At 45.9% G+C, this 13677-nt stretch overlaps 1 protein-coding gene across 2 annotated transcripts; it reads right to left on the bottom strand.

The window, feature by feature from the left end:
- Positions 1 to 3182: 3182 nt before the first annotated feature.
- LOC125747348 (RNA-binding protein 5-like) lies at positions 3183 to 13171 on the bottom strand. Of its 2 annotated transcripts, none has more exons than XM_049022526.1 (25): positions 12848 to 13171; positions 11929 to 11985; positions 11616 to 11784; positions 11378 to 11527; positions 10439 to 10508; positions 9958 to 10031; positions 9075 to 9158; positions 8680 to 8740; positions 8216 to 8284; positions 7816 to 7976; positions 7571 to 7668; positions 7375 to 7462; positions 7211 to 7279; positions 7038 to 7116; positions 6834 to 6931; positions 6563 to 6686; positions 6375 to 6466; positions 6112 to 6297; positions 5873 to 6019; positions 5715 to 5792; positions 5384 to 5563; positions 5089 to 5163; positions 4902 to 5002; positions 4045 to 4174; positions 3183 to 3807 (listed from the first exon to the last, which is right to left on the bottom strand). In XM_049022526.1, exons 2-25 carry the CDS (start codon positions 11943 to 11945, stop codon positions 3682 to 3684), a joined length of 2526 nt encoding a protein of 841 aa, XP_048878483.1. In that variant the 5' UTR covers positions 11946 to 11985; positions 12848 to 13171; the 3' UTR covers positions 3183 to 3681. The 2 variants fall into 2 exon arrangements, with proteins under 2 accessions (XP_048878483.1, XP_048878484.1); XM_049022527.1 differs by having other exon boundaries at positions 7038 to 7113; positions 12848 to 13170.
- Positions 13172 to 13677: the final 506 nt, after the last annotated feature.

Genomic DNA, 13677 nt, shown 5'->3' with positions numbered 1-13677 from the left:
TGAAAAGTGGTATTAAAAAAACACCCCGTATAATAAGTATCAACTAACAAAGTCTCTGAGATGAACTAACTGTCCCGCAAATGAAATAGAAACAGGGCAGAAAGAGTCGCTCTCTGTTTCAAAGGCGGCAAATCCGCTAAGATCTAAGATTGTGTTTTCAGCACTGTTTGGTTCCCCAGGAAACATGCAGACTGGCAGGGGCTCCTGGGCCTGAACAGCGATCCAGGTTTTCGAGCTGCTGTGGTTCATGTTGTCCCACCAGCAGAACAGCAAAGCCATTGAGTCACTCGAGGACACACAAGCCTTCAGAGCAAACTGTATGAATCACTTGTCAAAGTTCTTCCGCAAAATAATGAAATGGTGAAAGGCATTGTAACATGACTAAATCTAGAGATACACTTGCATTGCGAGACATCCGATCATTGCCCATTTGGGACTGTAAGTATCGTTTCATTTGCTTGTTGGGAGGCTGACTGTTAAGGGGGAACCACCATGTGGAGGTCTTCGTGGGGGGGGGGGGGGGTAGTACTTTCATAGATGGGATATAAGACAAACATTCATTCAGATAGTCCGCATACCAGAACCATCTGTTGACCTTAAGAGGCCAGTATAAAGGTATATATTTTCATAGGTCACTTCTTCAAACATCTAAGTGTAGATGGGAGGGAAGTGATGTTGCAGAAGGGGTCACGAAGGGGTCCCAAAGGGGTCCCCAGGCACCCTACAGTGTTGAATTTGGGGCAGGCAACCCCGGTCAGTCCGATTCTTCCCACGTGTGTGGATTCTGACATCTGCTTCCAATACTTGAGGGAGGTATGGAAAAGTACAAATGAAATGAAGACAGGGGTGAATGATGTTTCAGCAATTCTGGGGTCAGGGAGTGCCGAAAAACAATGGGAAATTATCACAAGCAACTACAGAAACAGAATATTCAGTTCCCACATCATGATGGTAGGAAAACAAAAGCTTAATCGCTTATGTCCCATATCCTTCTTGTGCAAAGCAAAGAGAGCATACTATTTATTTTTGATTGCATTACATACAATTTTATACTTTTCTACCTGTCTTAGAACAGGCCATTGAGATGCAAAGAGACTGGATTGGGACTTACGTGTTGAAAATGTTATTTTTAAAAGTGCCATGGCAACAGTGGGAGGCTAATTTCACACCTAAGGGTAAAATAGACCCTCTTTATACATTTGATATTAAGTGATTTAAGTGACGCCAAGGCAAAGAAACATTTCACTTTCATTTGGCTTTCTATTTTAAATCATGTGTTAAGTGAACTAAAACTACATTTTGTCTGGCAGTCGAAAAATATGTTATGTGAAACTGATTTCTCAAAATTACTCATGTGTATGTGAGATGAGCAGGAATCCCATTCGCAGTGCCCCCCGCTTTGTGCAGCCTGTCTTATTCCTGGGGCAGTCTCCAGCCCGACTACAACCCTGTTCCAGATACGTGGTTATGGACGAGGGACGACATTTTTCCATCTTTAGATTGTTTAGATAACAATTATGTCAGAGGTGCAGTGCTCCCAAAAATAGCCTAAGTCATTGTAAAACTGACAAAAATTTGAGCAAAGACTCATTTCACCATAAGATGTTCTGTTTTTTTTGTGAAGGCATTGAGACCATCCATCACATGAACAACCAAGACGCCAAAGCAGGCCATCCTCACTGGGATGAGTGCTGATCTGCGGTGGGGTTTGTCAGAAGCAAAGCATGAATCGGCTAAGCAGCTGCCCGTCCGATCACATCACACCCGATATACAAGTCGAGGGCGATTTTCGTTTTATCCAAACAAAATGTTCACAAGTGTTACCAAACTCTTCATCCCACGACCTCCGAAATAATAGTGCCAGACTCTCAACATTGAACTAGTGGCCCTTGGTATGTTTAGATGACCAGGGGTGGGGGTCCTGTAGTACATTTGTAGAGACTGACTGGGTACAATGAAATTTCTTCACATTTAAAATGTTTATAGAAACACCCTGGTAATCATCTCCTGACCCCCACTTCAGGAACGGCTGATCTAGCAGACAGAGAGGAGAAGCTGGATCCAGATCACCACTGAAGAGGTAACCCACTGAAGGAATCCCTCAGGAAAGCGTAAAGCCCTGAGTATCACTGGCAGATTTTAACCACACCAAACCAGGATGAATCAGGAGGACCTTACAAAGGACCATACAGGAACCCACATTACCTGCAAGCCACAACATGCAGGACCTGCTTATACCATTGGTGTATTACAGGAAAGATGGACATAGAGATTTAAAGTACCAACAGATAAATGCTTGTTGCCTTCTTAATCCTGTATCTTTGCTCTCATTTGTGTCAACAAAAATGTTTAAATATAAAAAATGAAAAGGAAAAAAAAATAACCTTAACGAGTTTATTTATGCTTATACCGGAGAAGTTAAATTAGCATTAGCAAACATTTGTGGGTGTTCTTATGGGTATAAGCAGCACAGGAAATGTTTGAAATTTTTACCCGTCTTCTAGAACTGGCATTACAGGGTGTGACAGTCAAAACTGTTAAACAGAACATGACAGATTAGGGTTGCTTAAACAAAGTGTTGTATAAGCAGGAGACAAACAATTACCATCTAATGTAAATATAATGAAAATTTTTGCAAGCATTAAATGCCATCACATTATGGAAGTAATCTGGTCACTATCCTCAGATAATTTTCTGAAAGGTAGATTTGAAAGCAAATCACACTGATTTAATGCAGTGTAACTCAAAGGTCAGAGGTATTGCAACGATATTGCCCTCTAGAGGCTATCAGAACAATTACTGAATTTAAGTTGCACCTAAGATCGGCATCATGTAATAAGCCCTCACACAAAGCCAAACACCTTTTGAAGAGCTCAAATGTTCCTCATAAATCTCTCCCAGGCCACTCAATTTTATTTTAGCTCTTCATTAATCTTGAAATGCCTTTTAATTAAGATGTCCCCTCAACCTTCAAACCAGCATAAGAAAAATAGGAAACGCTAGTCATGTCTAGAAAAAGCATATATCCCTTGAATTCAGTTCACCTCACAAAGGTAACAGGACAGTTAAAATAGCAAGATAGTTAAGAAACCCCTTTGGCCTGGCAACCAAGAATCATTTGCATATGCAAAGTTCGGCTGTTACTTGAGAGCTGAAAACACACCAACCCAAATACAAATCTGTACTAAGATGGGGCCCAGGGCAGGATTTATTTCTAATAGACAAACAGAAAGATTACACTCATTTATTTTTTTCTGTACAAAATTAAACAATTCATATAAACTGTACATGCGCAAAATGCCACAAACAGTATTTCACAAAGAATAAATGTAAGTTTTCTAAACAATATATACATATTAAATTAGAGCAGGGATCTCGTTCATCCTGGTATGAATGCTGAATGCTGTCAAAAGGGAAAATAGCTCCATGGACACAGAAAAAGGTCTGGCTTGGTAGACGAAGCAGAAACCATTACTTATGGTTGGTTTCTCAGTGGGGGTATATGAAACACTGCACCTCCCCTTCTGAAGTAAGGCTGCGGCTAATTAGCACATTGACTTTCACCACCTTAACACCAGCTTCACCGTTCAACCAGACTGGACATGGACAGACAGCAGAAGCTCAAAAGGTGGCATTAGTCTTCTGAGGTTAGTCTGATAGGAGGGCAAAAGGAGAACCGTTTCACTCCAGATCTGTGAAACGAGCAAACATGGCCTTCCGGACAGCATCCTTGTAGGTGTCAGAGGCGGACAGTTCGTAAGAGCTCGCTTTCGTTCCCAAACCGGCACCCTTCATCCTCAGCGAGGTCTGCAGGAAAGAGCTCAGGGTCAGGTACAGCTGAAGCAAGCACCAGAGGTGGAAATTTCAGGTCCAGAGAGTACAAATCCAGACCAGGATTTTGTTTCAACCAAACAGTTGAGCATAGTGTCACAGTCACAGAATACTCAACTAGTTGGTTGAAACAAAATCCTGGTCTGGATTTGTACTTTCTGGACCCGACATCTCCACCTCTGGCAGGTACAGACCCCCCAGGGTCAGGTTTACCTGGATTGGTGCGGTGATTCCCTGCTGGTTGCGGCCCAGTCCTTTACCCTCCTGCCAGCCCATGGCCTGGAGCATTTTGTTGCCAATGTTGTCACTGTTCAAACCGTCCTTGGTGGGCTGTTCGTAATTCCTACAAGAGTCAAGAATTAAAGGGCACGTTTTACAGCTGCACAATGTGTAGTATTAACATGAACATTACGTGGTGCACATGCAATCGCCGTATCACAAAGACTGAGATACCTGGACTATGATAACACTTAGGCAACCATTGCAGTTTTATTGATCATTCCTTTTCAAGACTATCAGGAATATGTTTAAAAAAAGGAGAGTCTAAGGTCAGCTGCCACCACATCTGCATCAGCTCTGTATGCCCTGGCCGAGTCAATCGTGATGATTTTTGCCTTTCCTGTGAGGCCCACTCAGGGCGGCACATCTGAGAAAAATTTTAACAAAAAATGAGCCAGGAACATAAACGTGAACAAGGGTCATCGAAGGACATTTGACTTCCGTTGTATGAAAATAGTTTAGATTCTATAAATGATGAGCGAAAGCAAGTGCTTTGTCTGCAGCGCTTAGCATGTTAATTTACGGCTAAACCATGACTTGACAGACAAGCTATTGGGAGATAAGCTGTACTTGGCAATGGTTATAAAACTGCTTTGTAAATCCGCAGTATTAATGGAAAAAATGCCAAATCTCTCTATATACTTTGCTCCCCCAATATCATGCAGCCGTAGTACAACTGCAAGAGACAGTAGAAATGCTGAATTACCTCGACTGAGTTAGTGTGGCTCCAAGTTTCTGTTACATTCCTTTTTGTTAGTAGGGCTGCTGCTATCCCTGGAGGAGATACTTACACTGCTGCTGGGGGCGGCACAAATTTCTTCTTTTTCGGTGGTGGGGGCTCAGGGACGCCATACTTTTCCCTCCTCTCAGCCGCTCTGTCTCTGTACTTCATCTATAACCATCAAGACAGTATCACTGACGCTGCTTGCAGGGCTGATTAACTGCGGCAGACGCACGGAACCATGAGAAATCTGGTACCTCCGATTCCTTCTTCTCCAGCTCCTCCAGCTCAGATTCTGTTAATTTAGATCGTCTGTGAACTTCCCAGTTTTGCTGCATGAACAGAGAAATAAATTGGTGCAAATATCATCAGTTACAGTGCCGTTTAACAAAGTGTGAAACAGCTTCAGATAATCTGCAAACAAATTAACCTGAGGGGCACAGGGAAAGGCAAGCGAGACATCTGCCAGTGCAGATTAACTGCTTTTCATTCCTGCCCGAGTCAGCTAGGTCCCCCAGCACAGAGCAGGATCTCAGAGGCACCTCCACCCACCTTGTGCAGCTCTGAGAGCTGCTGATGACGCAGCAGTGCGTCCTTATTGGGGAACTGGCGGCGACACAGCAAGCAGGCCATTTTCTTCCAGTCTGTCAGCTTATCGGCAGCCTCAACCCCACACTCTAGCTCCACCTCCTCAGGGTCACTGTCCCCGCTGTACGCTGCCACCAGCCCTTGCTGAAATGAGCGATAGACTGCATCAATGGTTTTTTTGCCTCGGCGAGTCACCTCGCCACATTTTATACAGCTCAAAGCAATGCACCGGAACAAGGTTTAAACCCGTTACAGATGGCAATAACGTCCACCAAAGCTACCAGGAAACTCGTACATTAGCAAGATTCTCCTCTTCTCCTCCATTGTTTGCCAACTCGGTTATCAACATCTGCTTCTCCATTCCTGCTCCAGGCTGCAAAAAAAATGCATGTAAATACCACCAACAAACTCAACTACACCGAGTTAGTGCATTCTGATCATGGAAGCACCTACCTTCCTCTCAAAGAGCGTGAAGCCAGCATCCGCTGCAGCAGACTCCTTCTCCTCCTCTTTGCCCTGGTTCAGGGCTTGGAAGCTGCTCTTGAAACCCTCCTTCTGTTTGTTCAAGCTCTTAGCCCAACGTTCCATGTCTTTGGCAATCTGTTGGAACAAGCAGACAGGCCAGTCACATTGCTAATGGGTTTAGTTAATGGTAGCCACTGCCCTTGTTATTCCCCAAACCATAGTGGTACCTGTTGTGCCGTCTTGTTCTTGGGCTTCTCCTTCTTCTCCTTGACCTCTTTGCTGGGCGTAGTGGTACTAGGAGTCTGTGCTGTCGTGCTGGCAGTCTGGGTCAAGGCTGGGTCAACTGCAGGTATAAATGCCCCCTTCTCACTGTCCCAGTACAGGTACTGTTTTGTCTGTGGGTTGTAGAAGTACTGTGGAAAGGAGACGACCAGTCAAATCTCAATTTCAATGGAAACCCAACTTCCAGTTTCTGGCCATCAGTACGCACCTGGGAGTGTGGATCGTAGTACAAGCCCGTCTGCGAGTCATAGTAGTAGCCAGAGGTCTCATCAAACTGGTAGGTGGAGGTGTCTGGGGCAGCTGATGACGAGAGAGAAGCTCATTGCCCACTTGCCCTTATTTCTCGTTAATCCGTTAACAACGCTTCCGTTTGGTTTGTTCTCTTAAAGATCTTACCCGTTTTGCGGTCAGCCGACGGTGCAGCAGAAGATGCCACAGAAGTGGTGGCGGTTCCTACTGCCAAAATCACAGTGCTGGTGGACTGTGACCTGGCGTCCGTCTGCAGACCTCCTGTCTGAGACTGCAAGAGGATCAACCTTAGATGTCTCAAACACAAAGTCATCCAGAACACTCCTACCGCAACCCACTGCAGAACCTTATATCAGCAACGAGCCAAAGCAAGAGGGATGCCACAGCAGATGGCGCCCTGGCAGGTGGACGGACGTACCACTGTGACAGGCTGGCTGACGATGTGAGGCTGGTAGACCTGTGCACTCTGAGAAATTACCACTCCTGCACCAGGCATGTTCTTCACCCCCGGGGCAGCTGCAAGGGCAAATCAAGGGTGAACAGTAAGTAGATGTAACCTGCCTTTAGCATTTGTAGGAGATGAAATCAAAAATGCAACAGCAAGACACTGCGGTCTTGCTACCTCCAAGTATCCCGTCGCCAAAGGCTGGGTCCGTTCCCCCAGCCTGCTGGACGTAGGGCTGATAATCTTGACTGTACTGCTTGGAGCATATAAAGACAATTAGGTATGACAACCCAGCAAGAACAAGGAATGGAAGATCAGTGGCATTTGGAGATACCAGCAGATGACCTCACCTGGGCATACTGTGTGTAGCCTTCCTGTAGATAGCTATAGTCATTGGCTGCACCCACTACCTGCTGTGGCTGAGACAACACAAACATCTGTTAGTATGCCGCTATACTAGCTCCAAAGCAAGACAGGGGATTCTGGGAAATTCTAAGACAAGAGAAGTGGGAACCTGGGTAGATGACCACTGCGCAGCTGCAATAGCAGTGCTGGCCACTGAGAAGGCACTGATCCGATTCCCATCCGGCAACAGCAGATCCCTAGGAAAAGCAACATCATTAGAGTATCTTCAAGGAATCTCATCAAGTGCCTTTGGGCTTCAGGCACCTGAAAGGCGGCCATTAGGGCAGATTCAGAGCTGAACTCACTTGCGAGCACTTTTGGCATAATCTACACCAATGGTTTTTCCATCTATCTTCAGGGCAGGCTGTAAGCCCTGAAGGATTGAGAGAAGCTGACAGGCTTCCTACAAGACAGAAGCAGAAAACACACGCTCATATTTACACAAACTACTGTCAATTATAGACACAAATGACAGAACAACGTGGTCTACTGAGGACATTTTGGGTCACGCCTTCAACCAGGACATGAAGACTGAGATGTGGTCACGTACCAGTGGAGATGCAAGCTGGACAAAGGCGAAGCCTCGGTTCTGACCCGTCTGCTTGTCCTTGATCAATCGGATGTTGCTCACAGACAAGTTGACATGAGGAGCCAGAGCTGTGGTGATGGACTCCACCGTGGTGAGAGGAGCGATGTTCCTCAGGATGATGGCTGTTCAAGTCCACATCACACAGGTCACAGGGCTTGAAGCGCCTCCCAATTTTGTGCTATGTTTACCATTGCCTATGAATTCTGCCACTGACTGCATGTACATGGTTTATTCATGTTGAGGGATACTGTAAACCTCCTCAGGCATGAAACACGACCATTCCACAGAAGTCTTGAGTGACTTAATGTCTGATTGGACAAGCCCCCCGCTGAAGTCAGAAGAAAATAAGCTGGAACCATACTGTCTCCGCAGTAATCCCCAGTTTGCTGGAGGTCTGGAGTCACTCCGGTGGGACTTGTAGACTCGCACTCTGAAAGCACAAGAGGCAACGCTATTAGTTAAGTCAAAGGTGAAGAAACGTCACAGGACAACCAGTGGGGTTTGCAAAGGAGCAGCATCAGCAGGGTTAGCTTGCACAAGTGCGAAACGCACCACTTCTGGTACAACAGCTCATACACACAATGTGCAAGTCACCCTACTGGATGCACATCTTGCCATGATAACCATCAACAACAAAAGACAAATCCACGGAAAGGAGGGGGCTAAAGAGCATTACACTCAAATACACAAGACCCGCAGAATTGTTTCATAGCTTGAGTGCTATGGGATGAGGGGTGTTGGTGGCCTTCCCTCAAGCCCCAGTGCCCCCGCCAGAGTGCCAGCAGGCTGATGATTGGGGGGGGCATGCTGGCACAGCCTACTTACCGACTTTAGCTGCTCCACACCTGAAGCACTTCAGCCTTCTCCGGAAATTGTACAGGCCGCACTGCAAGCAACCGGTTATATCATTTTTATTCAAGTCCGACTAAGAGTACTGATATGTGCAACCTTGACTAGCTGCCTCGGGTCAAAAGCAAACTAGAAAATGGCTGCAATGGACAACTATGACAGATGGGTCCCATCCATCTGCGTGGTTGAAGATGGAAAGCTGAATGGTGCAACCAAAACCTGGCAAGTGGCATGAGGTCACTGGGAATTAAGGTACCACACCAGCAAACACGGGGTATTGGGTTCTGCTGGGACTCAGGACAATGTGCCCACAGTTCGCGTGAGGAAGGAACAGGAGGGGCATGTGATGGTGGGAGGTGGGGTTTACTTACAGTGTTGCACAACCAGTCTTCAAATTTGTATCGGGGGTTGCTGTAGTGCATGCCCACATTCTTGCCCTGGATTACCAGCTGTTTCTGAAAGCAGAGGGCCTACAGTTATTCCTGTTCACCAGGTCCAGACCCAATGGGCTCAGCAGGGCTGTCACACTCAGCAGGGGAAGCCGGGGGGGGGGGGGGGATGCAGATGGGTGTGCTCCTGTGAGCCCCAGGACCGCAGGCGTCCAGCCATCATTATCAGAGTGATGTGCACAGGTCTATCTCAGGGTGTGTCAAACCAGAGGACTGCTGACTCATCCTCGGCCCAAAACGTTGCCAGCTAAAGGCACAGAGGTGCTAGATGGAATAAGCTGGAGTGCAGAGAGTCTGGAGAAGCCAGCAGTCTACTTTAAATGTGTAAGTTTTCAGGCGTTTTTTGGGGGGGGGGTTGTTTCTTGTTTTGTTATTTCAAACTTTTAACCTAAAGAGTAAAAAAAAAAAAACTATGGGGAGATAGCAGCCAAGCAAGGTGACTATTTAAAAATCTGCTTGTCCTTAAAATCAATAAGCTAACATTCTGAATTCTGAGCTTCAGAGGGTCCACTGTTCATTAACATGTGTACAAGTTAAAAAGGTAGCTTGTCCACCATTATTTCCTAGTTCCGCTGAAAACCTCAACACTGAATAAAGTCCAAGACACATGAATGACATAAAAAGGTCATTTAACATGTCAGGTGTCTCAGCCACTGCCTGTGATTGGTGTTCACACAGAAGAATTACAAGGACCCTCCAACTCCATGCAAATAAGTTTCTTAAAAAGTCTTCTCATCACAACTCTCATTAGCTTCTTTGTTCAAATCTCTAAGACAAAATCTAGACTTGGCGATTGTGAAGCAACCTGATTGGTCTCCATCCATCGGGTAGCATCTTGCAAGTGATAAAACTCCATGAAGGCGAAACCTCGGCTTATACCTAGAGACAGCATTCAGATATAGAGCTGCGTTAGTCAGAGTTCGAGGAACAAAAAACTCAAACTCTGTCACAAACAGCTTCACAAGTCAAGAAACCCACACAGTGAAATGGTGGATGGTCTTTGGAGTGAGGAGACGTTTGGACATCAACTATTTAAAAAAATAAATCTTTTTCCATATGCAGACACCCATAAAGCCTAAACCAAAATCATTCATCAACATGCACCTGCACCACTTCATCTTGAAAAGTGGACCCACAGCATCTTAACTTCCAATTACTCAACAAGGACAGTCTGAACCTGGCTGAGGATGGGTCTGACCATCTTATCCAAACGGCACAGTGATCTGAAAAGTGGCAGAGTGGTCTGTGAGGGGACAACGGAGGTCACCCATGGGCACCAGTCTCACCTGTCCTCTTTTTCATCAGTCGCACATCTGAAGGATGAGGTCCTTGCAACTGGTCCAGGGCAGTCTTGATCTAATCGGCAGACATGTCCATTCAGGTGATGTGACAAAACCAGGCTTCCACATGCCTGTCAGTTAGGCTATACCCATACTGTGCCCAAGCACATTTGACCCCTAAAACCTACTTTGTTTGACTAGTGCGATTGCTCCGTACCATGCCCGGGCAAGCATGCTTAACTGTTCCCAGACTGGCTTGAAGAGTTAGGCCGGTGCACGGTTGAATTGGACTCAGTATGGATAGTTTGGTCTCTGTACCAGCTCGGCACGTAGACATGACAATGACGCAACTGCCACACGCATGCACACAAGCACAGTATACATGAACAGAATCCGGAAGGAATGGATCGGGCAGGTTGTACAAATCAGGTAGTGACAAATATTTAACAAACATTGCAACAAAGGGATAATTTTGGTCTATAAGAGGCGCAGTGTTGGCTGGAAACTGGTCTCATGAGAGTATCCAGGAACAACTGGATGCAACACACAAAAATACAGGATATTTAGTAAAACGCGGGACTGGGACTATCTACTTATATGTGTGAATAAATGAAAATCACTGCACTGCATACTTGATAAATCTATGAGGACCATATGACAGACTCATCATGCCCAAAATGACTTTTGCACAGCACGTCCTATTACCACTCAGTGCATATGTACAGCGCCAGTTGCAATCACACAGACTGTTCCCTACAAATGGACGCTTGTCCCCCTCAAAATGGTTCCAGAGTTCCTGCAGTCACTTGGACCATGTTAAGGAACTGACCAAATCAGAGAGAAGTGCATCAGGATAAACCCTGTACAGCAGGCTGAAACTCATGCATAACTGGAAACAAGCAGGATGTATCAAGTGTATTAAATTTGCGCCAGGAGACAGCTTACATCCTCCTCAGTGACATGGAGTGGCAGGCCCCGCAGCATGATGGTCTTGCTCTCCTTCTCGTCTCCCAGGTCGCCCTGGTAGTCCTGGTCATCCCCATCGGAATGATAGCCATCTTCAGAGCGATTGCTGTTGTGCCGCTTACGCTCTCTCTGTGGGGATGGTTGTGATAGAGAAGCTGGTCAGTAACACACACATGTACTGCGACCACACCACCAGAGGGCCCTCGTGCCCCCTCACCTCGGGGCTCTCTCGGCTCCAGTGGTCATCATAATGGTCACCCCGCCTGTCGTCGTTCCAGCGACGCTCATAGTCCCTCTCAGAGTCCCTGTTGCGCCGATCACGCCATTCGGTATCATCCCGGTTCTGGTCGGATCCATACCTCCCGCTGCGCTCAGTGCGACTGATGCTACACGTGCGACAAGACAGCACCGTCAGCTGCCACACAATAGACATCTACAGACACATCCAGAGAGTGGCAGTTTCAAAGGCATGCACAGTCCAAACTGCATATCTGAATAGCAGGAGTTAAGAGACTAAATGGCAGCTTCACCGTTTATCTCCTCCCATGTTCGGATTCAACCAAGTTCAAGCGGCAGGTATGAAGAAACTGGAGGGAAGAAAAGACACATTGCAAAGATTAACCTATTGGCCACCAACACAGGATCAACATAACTCCTAAAGGAGAGGTGGGCAGTCTTAGCTGCAAAAAGCCAGTGTGCAGGCATTTGGGATAATCTTTAAGCTAGCTGTTCAAACTCAGGTGTGAGGACTCTTCAGCCAATCAGTTCCCACATGCACAATGACCCTTTGTAGAAAAGTTTGGCCACCCCCGTCCTAAACAGTTCAGTGCATGTAACAGGCAACAGTGGGGTGTCACCCAGATTCATATCGTTACTCACATGGTCTATCAACAACAAATGCAAAACGTGCCTGAAGGGAACAGATTAACCCACCATATGAAATTCAGATCAATTATAAACGTACACATCATAGTATCAAGGGTGTCCCGACCCTTATTATGTCATTTGCTTGCTAGATCCCTTTGACTCGCCGCCCCCCGGTGCTGGATACGCAGTTAATGAGTTATGGGGAGTGGATGCATGTGCACACATACCAGCGCTTAAAGTAAAAAAGTAGCAGTAAGAAATTAAACTTACAGCTGAACTTTATCATCTTTAGCGGTCTGCTTTTCGTTTTAAATCGGCGTTAAACGCAACTTCTGCCCAATATAAGAACTGGGACTGAATTTAGTCCTTCATACGTAACAAAGCTAGCCGAGTAGCCTTTAGCACTAGCCGACTAGCTTTTAACACTTCTAAGAACGCATAGTATTTCTTTTATTAGCTGGACTATGTAATCAGAGCAATTGCAGAAGCCATCTCAGGGTGACTACAGAGTGCATGCACCAAAAAAACCTTCATATTTTAAAGACAACAATGCAAAAAACAAAGACAAAAGCAAATACTTACCAATATGAACAGTTACTTTTTATGTTAATGTTTTAGGATAAAATATAATCATATAGAAGACGAAAAAAATAGTACTACAAATGTTACCGCTGCTTAGCTTTATGTCGATTAACTACATCAGACCCACTTGCATTAGTCTATGATTTCAAATGGCTTCCAGGGCTTTCTCTTTCCCATCACGCTTTGCAGCTATACGCTGCCTCAGAGCCGAGTGCGTTCTGGGAAAACGAGTTTTTAATTACTACAATCGTAGAATAACTATAATGTAATACAGAATAAACAGAATAAAGAACATATCAACATCCATTCATACATCCATTTTTCAAATCGCTTATAATGCTGGGTCGCGGTGGGTCCGGAGCCTATACCGGAAGCAATGAGCACGAGGCAGGGAACAACCCAGGATGGGGGGCCAGCCCATCGCAGGGCACACTCACACACCGTTCACTCACGCATGCACTCCTACGGGCAATTTAACAACTCCAATTAGCCTCAGCATGTTTTTGAACTGTGGGGGGGAAACCCCACGACGACATGTGGAGAACATGCAAACTCCACACGCATGTAACCCAGGCGGAGACTCGAACGCAAGTCCCAGAGGTGTGAGGCAACAGTGCTAACCACTGCACCACCATGACGCCCCCACATATCAACATCCATCCATCAATTGTTGGAGTTAGACTCCACCGAGTCCGTTGATGAGGAAAAGATGCACTCTGGAGGCGAAGGATAGTTGCTCGTCAGCTCTCTTTATTCTCAGCACAGATTGCAATCCGGGAGCCACTCTCAGATGCACAAAAGTACACACCAAGGGAAGCTCTCTCTCTATG

The sequence above is a fragment of the Brienomyrus brachyistius genome, chromosome 8, assembly GCF_023856365.1.
Source record: "Brienomyrus brachyistius isolate T26 chromosome 8, BBRACH_0.4, whole genome shotgun sequence".
Lineage (NCBI taxonomy): Eukaryota > Metazoa > Chordata > Actinopteri > Osteoglossiformes > Mormyridae > Brienomyrus > Brienomyrus brachyistius.
Note: the sequence above shows the minus strand (reverse complement) of the source record. Positions and strands in the feature narration are given on the sequence as shown.